This window comes from Carassius auratus, chromosome 29 (genome assembly GCF_003368295.1).
Source record: "Carassius auratus strain Wakin chromosome 29, ASM336829v1, whole genome shotgun sequence".
NCBI lineage: Eukaryota > Metazoa > Chordata > Actinopteri > Cypriniformes > Cyprinidae > Carassius > Carassius auratus.
The window spans coordinates 4,127,364-4,145,425 of record NC_039271.1 but is presented as its reverse complement, the minus strand read 5'-3'; the positions used below and the strand labels follow the sequence as shown (position 1 = coordinate 4,145,425).

General features: G+C 32.8%; 1 protein-coding gene across 1 annotated transcript; it reads right to left on the bottom strand.

Moving 5' to 3' along the window:
* Positions 1 to 571: 571 nt before the first annotated feature.
* LOC113047890 (FYVE, RhoGEF and PH domain-containing protein 4-like) lies at positions 572 to 11,809 on the bottom strand. The gene is made up of 15 exons (XM_026209258.1): positions 11,695 to 11,809; positions 10,252 to 10,543; positions 9,094 to 9,186; positions 7,859 to 8,004; positions 7,631 to 7,787; positions 6,303 to 6,441; positions 6,035 to 6,093; positions 5,537 to 5,683; positions 5,162 to 5,334; positions 5,054 to 5,084; positions 4,163 to 4,246; positions 3,952 to 4,077; positions 3,653 to 3,802; positions 3,418 to 3,561; positions 572 to 1,225 (listed from the first exon to the last, which is right to left on the bottom strand). The coding sequence occupies exons 1-15, from the start codon at positions 11,775 to 11,777 to the stop codon at positions 965 to 967; spliced, it is 2,085 nt and encodes a 694-aa protein (XP_026065043.1). The 5' UTR covers positions 11,778 to 11,809; the 3' UTR covers positions 572 to 964.
* Between the last annotated feature and the right edge of the window lie 6,253 nt (positions 11,810 to 18,062).

The following is an 18,062-nucleotide window of genomic DNA, read 5'->3' as shown; positions in this document are numbered from 1 at the left end:
CTGCATGATACAGTATACTATATGTTTACATTTTTACAACGTTCATGCCTGAATGCAAAGTCTATAATGTTTTCAGCTGAATATTTATAATATTATTTTTGGGCTTTTTTATATTCTAATGATGCGAAAACTTAAGACTGGCTGCTGGGGGAGTTATGTAGTTGCAGTGTTGTTCTTTTCACCATTTCTGTCCCCGCTTAATATTAATTTAATAAAATATTAGTTTTGAGTTGTAGCTGCGGTCACACATTAGAGGATTTAAAACCATTGCACAAAGTCAATTTCAGGTTAGATTTCTATATTTGTTGCATTTTGAAAGGTCACTTTAATACAGTATTTTTGTATTTTTTCATTAGCTTACATTGTCCAGATCACAAAAACATTTTTTTATGAGAAATAATGTTATATGTTTGTTTACAGTGTTAATCATTAAACCAGGTTTCCGAATTGCTTCTGTTTTCAAATTGTTTTATAAAATTGTAGAGGGGTAAGTGTTTTCTAGCTTGTTATTTAGGTGTTCAAAGTGGTTTCTAGGGTTTCAGATGGTAGCTATAGAGAGGTCTAAGGATCAAGTCAAAGGAGCTTAACTTTTAATAATTAATTTTAATGTCAACATCCTGGTTTACAAGAAGCAATAAAGTGCATAAATCTTAGGGACAATGACAAGCAGCATATAAACAATGCAAATTTAAAATATACATAATACATCATAAAGAGAAAGTCCAATACATCACAAAGCACAATTTGGACTTGCCTTGCTGGAATTGGTCTGCGAACAATCTTTTGAGAATATAATCATTTAAATAATCACACTGAATGTTTTTAAGAGTCTGATTGAGGTTGACATCTTAAACATGAAATATCAATCAGCTGACTGCGCATAGGTTGCATGGGAAAAAAACAATTTATACACTCCCAAAAACATCCCAATCTGTTACGTAAGTGTTTCTACGCTGAGTCTGTTTCAGGTACCATCAGGCATGTCTTCATGGCAAACGTTGGCAAAGTCACCATCGTCTGGCGTCTGGCATTCTGGCATTTCCCCGATCACGGCTTTGGATATCACTCCCAGCCAGCGCAGTTTCACTTCCTCCGTGTCTGCAGTGAAGTAGTGGACAGATTTGGATTGGCGTAGACGGAAGCTGGTGGGAGGATGATCCACAGACCTTTGGACGTCCTCAACCTGGTACCCCAGGAGCGGGATGGTACACTGGGCTTTGACATCCTGGGAACAAGATCCCCAGAGAGAACAGAGTCATTCAAAGTCAATATTAACAGTTCAAAGTAGAAGTTACTACGGCTAGGGCAATGCTAAGGTGTTCTGAATGGTTGCTAGTGTTTCAGAGGTAGCAAGGATGTTGTGAAGTGACTCCTGAGGTGTTCTGAATGGTTCCTAAATATTGCTAAGGTTTCTAGGGTTTATATGATAGCTAGGATGTTGCTTAGGTGTTCTTAGTGTTTTCTACAGTGCTGCCTGCCCTTACGAAAAATATGTTTATTCACGTGTGCTATTAGTATACTTCTTTTAAACTTAAAATTGCAAAGTATGCTTTTAGTTTACTTGAATGTTATTTAAGTATACTCGACTTATACTTACAAAAATTCTAAATATATTTGAGCTATACTCCTAGAATCTGTGTTTTCATTGTTATACGCTAGAGGGCGCTAGTACACATCTTCTGCCAAGTGGGGCCAATTTGTATTGAAACGGTACACTTAATACAAGTATAGAACACTGATATTTGTATACTTTTTACATAAAGTATACTTAAAATATACTTTTACTTAAGTATACTTAGTAAAATAAACATGAAGTATACTACTTTGTCGTAAGGGTAGCTGTGAGAACACACCATGAGTTCAACTTTCATTTCGTGAACAGAACATTAGTGTATTTAATTAATTCACCGGACCCAAACATACGGAGGTTTCAAATGCACTGGCTCAGTTAATATTTACAGTATAGTAATAATGGCAGTGTTGATCTTATTTGCATTTGAAGTGATATTATAAATCCTGCAAACATATAGAAGGTAATATTTGGATTTCTCTGGTTCTCTACAAGTATCCTAGCTAGGGATGGGTATTCTTAAGGTTTTAACGGTATTACTACTGTTACCGATACAGCTTGACGGTCCGGTACTTTAACGGTATTCTTATCGGTACTTTGTGTTGTGTGTGTGTTTTTTTTTTAAGAATAAGTTGAGAACAGAATTAACATTTCTTTATTTTATTTGTTTATAATATGCTTATGTAAAATTAATAATGGGCTTGTCTTGGACCAGAAGTGCTAGGAGGAGTTGGTTGGTTCATAGCTGCAGCTTAAAAAAAAAAAAAAAAATTATATATATATATATATATATATATATATATATATATATATATATATATATATATATATATATATAATAAAAATGTTGCAAAATGTGGCAATTGGCCATTTTGTAAACTAACTTGAGGTGCTGTGCATTTAAGTTTGCCAAATAAATGTTTACATTTACATACTGGTTTTCCTTATTTGGAATTTTAAAAACAAGTAGAAAATATGTTGATTTCATTCTCATTTTTCCCAAAAGAAATCAACAGAATTTCTACATAAGGTTAGCAAACCAGGGAGATTTTCCATTTATTTTAAATGACGTGAACAACGTTGATTCAACATGATTTTAGCATACATACCTGACGTGACGTAGATGGGGCAACAACCAGAGACGAGCTAGCTAGGCAGTCGATACACATAATGCACTTTTGAAAGATGCATTGACAGATTGCTTGTGTTTCCGCCCTTACATGCAAATATTGTTTTGCACTTATGACAACGAGGGTTGTCAGCATTAACTCTAGTGAAGTATAACCACACTTTGGAGTTTACGTACAGTTAATGCATGTGCGTGCGCTCGTTGTGGTGTGTGTGTGTGTGTGTGACTGACAGACAGCCTCCGCGGCGTGCATGAGAGTTCACGCAGATCTCACGGACAAACGTCTTAATATGATCGCAAATTAGAAATGTTTGGCGAGATTAAATGTGCACGACAACACTATTAAGCAAAAATACATAGTGCATTATTTTTTTTCCTCCAGTACCGAAAGCAGAACCGATACCGTCAGATCTTACTGATACTACGGTCTTTCATAATTTAGCCCCGGGGCCAGTTTAATACCAGGTTTCGGTACCCATCCCTAATCCTAGCACACACTCGCAAGACTGGAAATCCAAGATGGCGGAGATATGCAACTAGCCCATTGTTAAGTGGTTGTTCTGAGTGGTCGCTAGGGCATAGTTTGGTCAAGCCAACATTAAGTGAAGCAAGTTACAAAATGTGTTTTTAAGGAGTATTTAGAAGCATTTTGTAGCTTTTTTCATATTGCATCATTGAAGGCTGATGCATGTGAGCTGGAAAGCACTGCGTCTCTCACCTGTGGAGCTCCATACAGGTAAAGAACCAGTGCATCATGCTGTGGAACAACACACCAGAGCCTCTGACACGGTTTAGTTCGGTCTGTACTGTACTGCAGGAAGCCACACAGGAAACTGTTTCCTGAGACCTGAGCTGCTTCGATCTAGTCAGGCCAAGAGGAGAGGAAAAAACAATCAATATTATTTCAAAAACGGTTCATGCAAACAGAAGAAAAACTCTAGTCTAAGACGTACCTCAAGAATTCCTCTTTTCTTCCCGCTGACTGGTTCCTCGGTATCCACTCGTCCGGTCAGAATGAAGAAACAGTCCTTACACACCTTGTTTAATTTGTTGCCGTCGTACCTGAGCGATGCCTTGTAGTCCGAACATTTATAACACACAACCTAAGATACATTTCAAAACATTATTTATTTGGCGTACAAAAACAAAACAAAATAGAGTTATGGCTGGTTTATAATTCTTATCTATTTAACACATTGATAAAAGTCAACAGGAAGTGCTCGTTCAGATAAATGTATGCATGCAAACTCACGTATCCACATGCCCTGCAGTGGTGTCTCCTGCGGGTCAGAGGGTTGAAAGGCTCCTTGCATTTCATGCACATGGTCACCTCATTGTCCCGAATCCAGCGCGGTGCTCTCTTCCCCAGCTCCTCTTTCTGAAAAACACACGAGCACAGAAGATTTCCCCCTTGACTCCCAGCACAGTTGTCTTTATGCATGACCTTTTCTCTTTCTACTTACAGAAACCTCATCCACCACTTCTTTCGAGGCTGATTTGAACGATTCATTCTTCTGCTGAAAGATTTCAATGGTCTTCTGGAATGCCTAGAACAAACCACATTGAAACTTTACTGTGGAAGCTTGTTTCTGCCTCCAAATAATTGCAATTTTTATATAAACTCCTAATCGAAGGATATATACTCATATTTGTGAGAAAAACATTTATATATATATGTAATTCTGAGTTTGTCTCATAATTCTGACTTTTTTCCCCTTGCATAACTGCAGGATATAATTCTCGCAATTCAGAATAAAAGTTAATTTAATTCTGAGTTTATATCCCACAGTTCATTGTAATTATGATAGAAATTGTGAGATTTAAAAAAAGGGAGAAGGAAAAAAGTCACAAGCTTGTTTCCGCCATGTATATAAAAATTTTGTTTTAAGGTAGTTTGACTTTTTATTTCACAATTTTGACATTTTCTCACAATTCAGACTTTTCCTCCCTCCACTCATAATTCTGAGCTTGTAACAGATACATTAATAAATGGTATATAAACAGAAATATGAGATATAAATGTGCAATTCTGAGAAAGAAAAAAAAAGTCAGAAAATCACACATTTCTTCCAAGTAATGAAAAAAAAGATGATTGTATATTCATTATAGCTATGAATTCAGATTTATAGCTCAAAATGACTTTTTTTTTCTTTCAGAATTGCGAGAAAACAAGTCTGAATGGTGAGATATAAACTCTGCGAGAAACAAATGTGGAATTTCAGAACCGTGAGTCTTAATTACCTTTTTTATTTTTTACTCTGGGGCGGAAACAAGCTTCCATACTTTCCTAAATCTTACATTCAGATCATAACTGCGATTTAAAGCAGCTTTGAGCAACACAACAACAGTGATACCTTGATCCAGTCCTCTTTGTCTTGATCCGAGCTGTGAACACAGAAAGCTACAGTCATTATGAGCTAAAACAGAAGCTTTGTTTCTGATCCACACTGTTCTGCTCTCACCTGGCCTGCAGCTCCAGCGTTCGCTCTTTCCCCGACACCTGGAACGTGTGAGGATAGTCGTCATTGGAGGTCTCGAGCACCTTCATGCCCTTGATGCCCACCCGCGTGCGCACGGTGAACCGCTGGCCCACCAGACTGAACTTGGGCACGCAATACAGCAACATGTTGTTAAACTGTGAAAAGAGACGGATGGTGTGGTTTTAACTCCCAAATGATGGCACATGCTGCAAAAAAATTCATTTTTATCATGTTTCTCAGCAGTCGAGATACATTTACTTCAGATGCAAAAATGACATGAATCTTGTTTTCTGAAAAAACATCAAAATCAAGCGAGATCAAAAACCAGTTAAAAATACACAGTACGAAGCAACTAACCAGGAAAAGGTATCTCTCCATGGACGAGGTGTTCCTTGCAGCCAGCTTTAGGATTTGTCCTTCTTTAATGAGCTCGTTGGACGGGTTAACGATGTCCTCCTCACCTCCCAGCATCTCATAGATCTCCATGAGCTTCTTCAGGTTCTCCTGAAAAACATTTTAAAAGAATAAAACCAATGAAGACTTTATAGAGAGCAAAACACTAATGGCTTGTAGAGCCGGACGGTTGGTTGGTGTTTTAACACCGTGCTAGCTTCTAAGGCTATTTTCATGATGAAATGCTACAAAAGAGCAATTAAATAATCTATAACAAGGTTTGCTTTGGATGCAAACTTTCAAATGGGCTCAGAATTGACTCTTAGAAATATATCTGAAATTTAAAAAATAGTTGCAAAGTTGCAATCGAAGCACATTTGCATATGAAAATCATAAACGCAGTCGGGAAACAGGCCATCTTGCTCTGACTAATCTAGCAGGTTAAGTGAAAGTGTCTCTCACCATCTTGCGGATGGCCGTGTTGGAGTGTGTGGCAGCCATTGAGATGATGTTCAGAGACTCTGGAAAGGAGAAGGAGAAGTGATATCTCATCCAGTTATGGAACTGAAAACAGTCGGGGAGCCAAACAACACTTTCACTTAATCTAAAACGTTCACATTCTTGTGCAATATACGTTTTCTGTGCTTAAAACATAAAGACACGGTCCTTTTAAACATATAGGAGGGTATTAGAAATTGTGAGGAACCCATGTAACGCATGCATCTCTCACTCTCGGCCTGGCTGCGGTCGGGGTCGTCCTCCGGGAGTTTCTTCAGATAGTCTTTGAGCAGCATCTCGTAGCGAGGAACGCGCTGCACCGGCTCCAGCATGTGATGCTGCAGAGTCAGGTTCCCACACGCCTCCTGACTCTAAACACAAAACATCAACATCATCATCATCATCTCAACCAGAAATTATACATTAACATTCAATCTATGTGCTGTTTAGTGCATACCGCACAATACATATTATGCACTGCCTCCTGTGTATGCTATTAAAAAGATTATAGGTAATAGTATAAACATTACTAAGAGCACTTTTACCCAAACTAATGTTTCCGGTGCATTCATCACAGTTGAAATGGAAGGTGCGCATTGGGGGATACAGTATTCTAGGAAGTGTGCTATAGTTATATACTGTATACTGCACATATTGGGAAATGTTGCATGACATCTTGGATTTTTATACTGAAAATTGGTGTACAACAAAATTGATATTCAATTTTTTTTTTTATTATTATTTTACACATATAAAAAATTTTAAAACATATTTTATATACGCACATATAGATATATATATATATATATATATATATATATATATATATATATATATATATATATATATATATATATATACTTTCACTTTATGAAGGGAAGTCATCAAAGCAGGAAGCACAAGTGTGGTAAGCCCTTCAAACATCATCAACAATATATATATGTGTGTGTGTGTGTGTGTGTGTGTGTGTGTGTGTGTTTCTTTGTTGATGATATTTGAAGGGCTTCTTTTGCATAAAGTGAAAGTTAACTCAGATTACATAGTGTGTTACATAATGAATAGGTCTGGAACTTTTTATTTATTTTTTTTATCTAGAAGCACATGCACCTGCTATATAGTTATTTTTAATATATATATATATTAAATTAATATTAATTAATATATATACATATATATAACGTTTTCATTTTGTTATTTCATATATTTTAATATATTTAACTAGAAAATCAGACCAAATTATTTTTATATTATTTTTATGTATTTATTTGAGATATTTAGCTGCATAATCAGACCAAATTATTTTATATTATTTTAATACTATAATTAAAATATACAAAAAATATAATTTTAGATATTTAACTGAAAAAATCTAACTAAATAATATTTTGACTATTTTTATATATACTTTTCAACTGGAAGATCTTAAATATATATATATATATATATATATATATATATATATATATATATTCCGATTTTCAGCTATTTAATTTTGCCTTTAAAAGAGGCAGAATAAGTGTTGAGGCAGGTGTTAAAGGGGATATAATCTGACATATACACCTGTATGTCCTGAATGATGGCATTAAACTGTGCCGATCGCTCCATCCACTGTTTGAGCAGGTCCATGGCGCTGTCGAAGTTTTTCACATACTCTGCATACATCCTGAGAAAGGGTGCGAGCTGTGCTAAGATGTCCCCGATGCGGGGCGTGGAGTCCCTGCAGGAGGACGGAGACGTGAGCGAGAGTGAGAGATCTGAGAAGAAGTGTGAAGATGAATCAGCGCTCACCACTGGCTCATGCGCTTCTCCAGATCCGGCAGGAGGAACTGGCTGTGGAAGGTGTGAATGGATCCCACATTGGAGAAGATGGACTTCACCACCTCCACAGGAAACGTCCCCTTCCCAGCCTCCTCAGTGAGTCCAGCGCAGAACACCTGCAGAAACACAGAATACACTTCACATGTGTACACACTCCTAAAAATAAAGGTTTTCTAAATGCCATAGAAGAACTATTTTTGGTGCCCAAAAGAACCTTTCAGTGTCCATTTCTGAAAATAAACAATTTTATTAATATGAAGAATATTTTCCATTATAGAAAACATTTTGTGCAATGATGCAATAATTGTGCAATAATTTATTTTCATTAAAAAAAATAAAAAAAATAATTATTTATAATTATATATATATATATATATATATATATATATATATATATATATATATATATATATATATATATATATATATATACTGTACATTGTATTACTTTTTAAATTAATAGTTTAATTAATTGAACAATTGTTCATGGAGCCATGCATGATCATATTAAAATTAATCATATAAATAAATTAAAAGTTTAAAATAATAATTTAATTAATGTAATAATTATTTATATATTTTTACAAGTTTTCAAGAATGATAAAGGTTCTTCATTGAGCCATATGTGATCATAATTCAATTTTTAAAATCATAATCGTCAATTTTTTTTTTTTAAAGGAATAACTTAATAATTTATTAATAATAAAAAGGGACATTTTTAAATGTAATAATTTTGGCAATTTAATCATTTTAAAATGATTAGAGTTTAAATTTAATATTATTAGAGTTTAAATTATTTAATAATTTTTATACCTTTAAAAAGGTTTCATTGATGTTAAAGGTTCTTCATGGAACCATAGCTTTTTAAATATATATATATATATATATATATATATATATATATATATATATATATGTATATACATGTATGTATGTAATTTAATCATTTTTTAAATAATAATTAAATAATGATATAACTTTAATAACTTTAAAAAAAGTTCCATGGATATTACAGCTCTTCATGGAACCACAGATGTTAATTTTTTAAAAAATATTAATTTAACCAATTAGATATTTGTTTAAATTTATTATTAATAATTTAAATGATGCAATCATTTTTAAAAAGTTTCCATGGGTGTTAAAAGTTCTTCATGGAGCCATCACTGCCAGTGATGAAGCTTTATCTTTGAGAGTATTTTTCTGACCTGGTCCAGCAGATGCAGCCGGGTCACGTACGCCCTCTCGGTTTGCAGGAGCTCACTCGCTATCTTATAGAGCTTGAGCTCTTTGATCGGCTCCTGTTGAAAACAGCCTGTTATTTATTCCCTCTGGGTTACTGAATCTGAAAGCGTGACATGTCTCTGTGGTAATGTAACTTTGGTAATGTTTGCTGCTGGAAAGCCACTAACATTCAAACTAAAACACAACTGTCTGAGTGGAAAAAACAGGGTCATGTGGTCGGCTAGATGGGCCACCTCTGATAAAAATATCTTGATAGCAGTCACACAAAGACTGATGTGCAGCTTTATTTATTCTGTAGTTCAATATGATGAACAGTTTAGCTAGTATTTTCCAAAAACATGACTTTAAACCTGATGCAATGATGCTAAAGTATTGTAACTGGTTTTCAGGATGCAGTTATGTGGTTCCCACAATACTGTTTTCAGTCAAGAGAGTCCACATCCCGAATCTCTCTGATATTTTGGTCTGTAGATACAGCTTGCATCCCTTTTTCAAGAGACTGCACAGTTCACATTACATTAACATTTTGATCTGATTGCTTCCCATTCATGTCTGTACCATAAGATGTGTGTTATTAATAAAAATGAACACCTGCAGTAATAATATAACTTAATAATTTACATTTATTTAAATAAGTAATCGTTTAAATAAGGTATTCACTTTTTACAATAATTAATCCAAATACAATTTATATGATTAAATAGCAATAATAATAATAATTTTATCCTCTCACAGAACGTCTTTAATATATTACAATAATTTATGAATTTACGTCTCACAGGTAAATGTTCAGTAACTAAAAATAAATAATTTAATAATCAATAAAAACAATTATTTAAATAATGTACATATGAATCATTTAACAACAATTTTAATAAGTTAAAAAATTAATCAGTTTAGCTATTGATTATTTACAGTACCTTTTGCAATGAGTTTAAGACCAATGCAATTTGTATTATCTTAAAAATAATAATAATATTAGTACATTTTCACCCATTTTATTATATTGCAGCCGAAAACGGCTTTACTTAGCATTAAATGTGCCATTAAATAATTCTGTTGTGATATTACGAACACAAAGTATAAGTGCTAGTGCTAGTGATGCTAGTGATCTCTCTCACTCGTTTGTCTTCATCTTTCTCCATGTTCTGCGTCTCTTCATTTAGGACGTTCTCCTGAGTCTCGTCCTCGTGCTCCTGTCGATCACTGTCCCTCCCGCTGGATTCTGAGGGAGCCGGGAGATGTCCAGACTCGGTGTGACCTTTGACCTCTTCTGACCACCAGCCCGACCAGATGTGCCAGCCGGAGTCCCGCGAGGACGTGTGAGAGTAGACGGCGTCTGAACGCTCGGGGCTCAGCGGGGCTTGGATGAGGCGCTCAGCGGGAGAACAGTCTGATGAATCTTTGGTGCCGCTGGAAGAGACAGAGAGAGAGAGAGAGAGAGAGAGAGAGAGAGAGAGAGAGAGAGAGAGCTTTAGGTGACAAACACCGTCTCGAGCAGCGCTTCAACAGGAAGTGAAAGTTTCAAAGGCGGAGCAGACGGTTACAGAGAAAAGAGAGCGGGAAAATTTCCCCTCACTGTGTGAAGTGTGAACGTTCAAAACTAGTCAACAAACTATGTTTCTCGTTAATCATACAATTCTTACTAGATATCACAAATAATACACTGAATTAAACATAAGATTTTGAAATAGAAAGACTGTAACAGTATTTTACGCCACTCTCTGGTGAGCACATGTATGACAGACAGTCAGCAGAAGCTAGAGATGAAGGTTTATAATGTTGTTTTGCATCGATTCACTCCAGAAAGCCTCTATTCTGCTCCTGGAGCACTTTTTGTGATGGATGGATGGATGCGCTGTTTTGAGCTTGACCTCTATTCACATATAAAGCTTGGAAGAGCCCAAATATGTTTAATATAACTTTCTGAAAGAAGAAAGTCATATACATCTGGGATGGCTTGAGAGTGGGTGAGTAAATCATGGCGTCATTTTCATTTTTGAGTGAATATTTACTTCAATATATATATATATATATATATATATATATATATATATATATATATATATATATATATATATATATATATATATTTTTTTTTTTTTTTTTTTTTTAAAAGCATCCCAGGACCCTTGACCGTTTATATATAAATATATAAATATATATATATATTTATATTTATATATATTTTTTATTATTATTACCTCTATGTGATAATACTGCATTAATTTTTTTTTATTTCAACTTAATATGTAATTTAAATTAAATGGGAATTGTTTTTATATAAAATATTTTTTTTTAAATTACATTAAAAAAAGTGTTGTTTTTTTCCATACTATTACACAGAACTTATCACTCAAAAAAAAAATAAAAAAAACTGGAAGTGGAAACTTCCACTGGACTACTTGAGATGGACAGACGAATGAATGAATAAATACAAATGACTTCCCGATTGTTTATTGTGTAAAACAGTGAAAAAAAAAAGAAGTACCATCAGCTGTTCCCCAGTGTTTGTCTAATATAGTTTATGTTTCTGATGTACACACAAATAAAACCCCACACACCTCTCGTCAATATTTCTGTGGTATTTTGAGATCACTGACGTTCTTCCTTGGGTTATGTCTGTCATAATATCCTTCTCATCCATGATGTTTCCAGCTCAAATCTTCACTGGACACTCGGACTACAATAGAAAATAAAGACTCCATAGATGCTTTATAACAGGTGTTTTTTTTTTTTTATGACCAGGAAGTAGTTTTTTATTCTTAATAGAAACACCAGGGGTCAGTTTAATTCAATAAACTCAGTGTAATCAATCATTTTTTAATAATTTCATCATTTTAAACAGTATTTTTTTTTAACAGTAATCAAACTCACATACAGGTAATTGTAATCAAATAAATAATTATTTAAAAATGATTATATATGTAATGATTTATATATATAATTTAAAATATATGTAATTATATTTATAGCTATTTTTAATCATTTTAAAATAAATGATAATTTTAAAATCAATCATTTAAATAATTTTGAACAATTTGAATATTTAAAAATATTTTAGAATTTCTGTCCTCTTCTTTCAAATTTTAGATCTTATATTAAATATGGTGAGAAGCCTACACAAAACGTCTTATAGGCACATTTCAATCAACTTTTAGAGATTTCATTAGATTTTTACATTTGTAAGCTTTAAAGGCACAAATATTCCACGTTGTCTCTTAATAAAAATATATGAATTATATTTACACAAGAAATTGTGTTTTAAATGTAAAGCATATCACGTCGATGTCACCATTTGCCATTTCACCTATAAACACATACACGACTACTCGTAATTATTATTATTTTTTTAGTTGAGTTTGTGGGTAAAACCCACGTTGAACAACCCACGTTATCTGAAACATCACTTCCTGTGTTCATAAAGCTGCTATACAGCCAAACCAAAGCACACTACTAGAAACTTTTCAGAAAACCTCCTTTGAATGTCATTAATAAAAGGAGACGGAAGTTCACACAACACACACTTCTGCAAAGCCAGGCACACACCAGTTAACTGATTAAGAAGTTTTTGAGCACGGTGTAAGCTAGCACAGTCCACAGTAGCTATTATGTGTGGATTACGGGTTTAGATTCTGAAGTTGGTTTAAAAATGAAGAAATCACCATTTACTGAATGAGTCTTAAACTGAAGGCGACATCTGAAGGATGTTTTTAGTGGAAATCGCTGCTTCCTCTACTGTGCACTTGAACACACATCCTCTTGAGCATCATTGTGTGATTATAGATTTATGAAACACTGCTGCAGTGTTTTTGTAATGGCAAGGTAGCATATATCTCACTTATTAAATGAGGATTTCTGTACATTTTGGGAAAATGTCACAATAGTTTTAACTTGGTTAGCATATTAGTCGGCCAAATCATTGGTTTATTGTGTTACCAAAAGTTCATTCCGTTTACATGTAAATAAATAAAAAGCATTAAATACCATGATATATTTAGTAAAATATGAATTTTAATTAAATTTTGTTATGTGCTTTTCGTCATTTTTATTGATTATTGTTTTTTAATGTATTCAGTTAATTTTTTTTTCGCATGTAATAATTATATTAATATTTTATTTGAATTATCTACAACAATCTCTAATAGTTACAACACTGCGATAAACAGCAGAATCCACATATCCGCTATGAGATCATATTTTACATTACACTGTAGCTTTTATTTTCATATTTTCAGTTTTCACTTTAATTTTAGTTTAATTAAATTTTCTTCTTCTTTAATTTTTATTCATTTTTAAATATGTCTCTCTTTTTTTTACTAGAAATAAAAATATTTTAATAGTTTAAGTTTTATTTAACACTGCAATAAACATAAGACTTTTTTATTATTATACCTTTTATTTTCTTTATGCTTTTTGACATTTTTCTAGGGTTATATACTATTTCTAATTAGCTTTATTTTTATTTAAGCTGAAGTTTTTAATCTAAAATATGCTTTAATTTTTTTTACTGAGTTGCATTTAATTATTAAAACTGTTTCAGTCAAAAATAAGAGCAATGCAATAAGCAGCAGTATCCAGATACTGTGTGACAACATGCCCCGCTATAAGATCAGCGTTCATTAAATCAGCTGCATTGCTGCAAAACTTTGACAGCTTCTACTAGTTTCCCCTAATGTCTTTTTGCCGTTTTATAATTCCCAGTGAAGTCCACTTTTCCCTTAATAAATAAAAGACAAATTAATCTCAAATAAAAGCAACATGATTGACAGAAGCTCATGATCTCAGGAGCTTCCTCAGAGTGTTTTCTCAGTTCCTCACGCTCTGAGTTCATGACAAAGACTCTCTCACTGTGACGCTTTCAACGACAGAGCCACAGAAGGAGAAGTGCTGCATCCACAAGCTCTCAGTGTCATGAGAACCTGAAGAGAAACCTCAGAACAACTCACCGCTTGCACTTTCAACAAATAAAACAAATATCACTAGTTTTTAGCAATCAATCTTCACTGGACACTCGGACTACAATAGAAAATAAAGACTCCATAGATGCTTTATAACAGGTGTTTTTTTTCACAAATTTTAGAGATGAGCAGAACCAGGAAATGTATATAATTTTAGATTTTTAAATCACACACAATCACAAATGTAATATTTTGAAAGTATAAATATATAAATAAAAAATAAATAAATAATACAAATTGAGATCTAAAAAGTCTATAAATATATATATTAATTATATTTAAAATAAATAAGATTTCAAATTATATAAATAATATAATATATATCAAATAATATAAATATAAAATATAATCCTAACCCATTATATATATATATATATATATATATATATATATATATAATTTGATATTAATTATATTCAAAATAAATAAATACATACATGATTAAAAAAGATATAAAAACTTATTTCTTAAAAAATATAACATAATACGAACCCTATAAATAAAAATAAAAATAATATTAATCATGTTTTAAATAAACAAATAAATAAGATATATAAACTATATAGACATAAATATAACCCTAACCCTATATAAAAATATATATATCCATTATATATTAATAAAGAAGTAATTAAATTATACATATAAAATAAAAATAATATTTCATTAACTGAAAAGCATAACCATGGCAAATGAAAAGCATGTACACAAATGCTCACACACACTGACCTGATCTCTGGTCACACACTCTTCTCCTAAATCCTGTGAGTTGAAAGTGCACATGACGCCTCCGATCACTGCATGCCCTCCTCTGTCTGTTCACTGCATTTCCCTTTTTTCTGCATGAATGCATGTCTTTGCCAATTATTGTACCAGAAACTGTCGACATTGAGAGTCGGTCAAGCCTTGTCCTGTTAGTTTAGATTCACTGACCTGCTTAAAATGGAAAATAAACCCAATTTCACACACACCTGTTGTTACTTGGATCAAATAACAGTACAGGCGATGATCAAGTGTGAAACAGACATCTCATTTGAGATTATAATTCATATGAACGACCCTTATAATTATTCAAAATAATGTGCAGTTTTATGAGATAATGTGTCAAATAATAAAGCCAGTCTCAGGACAACATGAGCTGTAGTTTTGATGTAGAAATGTCCAGTATATGCACAGTATATAAAAGTGTTTACAGTGTCCTCTGCTGGCAGAAAGTTGAACTGATATTATCAAGAGTATTTCTATTTAAATTCTAAACATTTGTATTTATGTATACAATACATAAATATAAAAACAAATAAAATATAATATTCCTCATTTAAACAACACAATAGATAAAAATAGCTACATTTTTTGCTGATGAAAAAAAAAAGGAAACTGACATTAAATCGTGATTTTTGCTTCGTCTTCACAGACAATACAGAGACTCATAATGTTTCCACACTGATGGAAATGCCAAGCCACAGAACCAAGTGAATCCACAACAAACCGAAACACGTGATGAATGACACGGAAGGCCAAAATACGCATGCGCGCTAATCAGGCGTAAAATGTGAATATAGATGAATTAAATTACTGCTTACTATATTAACCATATTGACTAAATAAGCAGCCAGAACAAACAACTAAAAATGTTTCATAGAAAAAAAAAAAAACCCACCTGGATACGAATGTCACATTTAATATGAAAATTATAGGCTATTAAACGAAACGCATTTTTTTTCTCAGTTTAACTTTTTCCATAATTTTTATATATCTCAACTTGTGATTTTATAATAATTTTAGTGGTAAAACCATTTTTTTTTTACTGATGTTATTAAAATATATATATATAATTAGAAAAAGTTCAAAAAGCACATGTTGTGGGCTACATCCAAAGTCACAAACTTCCCTGCTATAGCCTACAGTAGGCGAAAAACAGTAATCGAAAAACAGTAGTAGCCTCATCGAAAAGTAGACTACGGAGCCCCGTACATGGCATGCAAGAAAAAAAATTGTGTGCACGATTATTTACTAATTCGTTCCCTCAATGTAACATACGATTTAGCCCACTATTTTCTCCTTTATGGTATGTGCGTGGCTCCGTATAGCCTAGACTATACACCGATGACCTACTTCTTCCGATTCTTAAGTGCGCATTCAATGGACACTTAGGCTATCTATCCCATGAGGCCACGGGAGAGAATTTATGAATGAAGCCATGCAACTGATGCAGGTCAGTAGTGGTAGCTAGATGAAGTCTGTCCGAATTTAATTCATACTATCCATATTCACATAGAATGTAGTTTTTAAACAGTTGTTAGTAGCCTAAATATAAATCTAGTACCTACGCAGACATTTCCATTTTTTAACGCACCAGGTGCATTCATGTTTAATTATGAATGGGAAAAATTGCGACACGGAATATGGCGGGAAAAATACCCGCCCTCTGATCTGTCTCCGGTCTTCTCAAATAAATTAAATTAACGGTCGTTTATTCAAAAGAAGAACGTACTCAGAGAGAAGTCATTCTTGCTATTTATTGACATGAACATGATTTGTAATACAGCACCTTATATAGACTTTTCTGGAGTTTTATGAAATCAATTTATTAGTATATTCATCACAAAGGAAAAATGTTACACTGGATAATATCATGTAGTAGCTAGCCTAGCTAATAGAGAAGTGCAGTAAAGCTGTATTGCTGTTTGCCAGGAAGACTTCACTCAACTACTAAGTTGATAATAAATGTTGTTTGTATTTTGTTTTATTACTATTATTATTTATTAGTTAAATACATAAGAATGAGACTACTGTGACATACATAAATGGTCAAATACATGTAAATTAATTACAATTTAAATAAAAACAATACACCATATGATTAATATACTTCAGATGACTTCATAATTGATCAAGTTCGAAGTTTAACTGTCCGAATGTGCATTATGGGATTGTCCAGACCTTAGGACAGTCCGTCAGGAGATCCAGTGTGAGCAGGTTAAGACATTTTAGTGATCCATCTGCAGCATTAGTCTTGGTTAACAGTCATACTGAAAACTGACAGTGCTGGAATGTTCCGTGTGTGTGTCTGTGTGTGTGTGTGTGTGTGTGCTTATAGCTCAAATGGCCGCTGGGTTGCAGAAAAGCATGATTATACACACTTCAACAGCAAGAGACGATTAAACAGTGATGAAATCTCAAGAACCAAATCACGCATGCAACATTCCCATCGGATGAACTGTAATAATCTAAAACAGATGTACAGAGAGGTAGTTTATGGCACTGAATTAATGTTTTTGAAGAGTAAGGCTTAAAATAGGATATATACTGTAAGCTTACTGCAACTTCTTCAGTAAAGTTCCCTCAGTTTCAGGGGATTTAAAAGGCTTTGGTTGTTTAGTTTGAATGTTCTAGTTTAAATACTAGTTAAAGTCTGTCAGAAACATACATTAAATAGCAAACAGTTTCAAGTCATCCTTCAGTTTGTAAAAATAACCAAATACCGCATTTTTAGTAATGCACTTTGAGTGGGAGAAAGAAGGTGTTAAAATATTCTTTATAATAAGATGCAATAAAATAATATAGAAATATCAGATGAATTAAAATGTTTCCTTAGGTACTAACTTTTTAACTAATAAAACTAAATTCAATACTAAAATAAATATAAAAATATATAAAATGAAAATATATAATGAATATGAATTTAAAGCTACAAATAATATTCATTTTAAATATGTTAATTTAAAATGTTTATTATATATTTTCATAATTGTTATAAATAATATGAAATCAAATAAGTACATTTCTAAAATGTTAAAGCTAATGTAAATATTTATAAATACTCTGACTATAATTATTGTTCGTATTTATTTAAACTATATTAAATATTCATATAAAATGTTATTAGATCAGTTCATATTTTTATGTAAATTTTATAGAACAGTGTTTACTTTAAAGTTTATCAAGGTCCAGTGTGTGTGGTCCACACA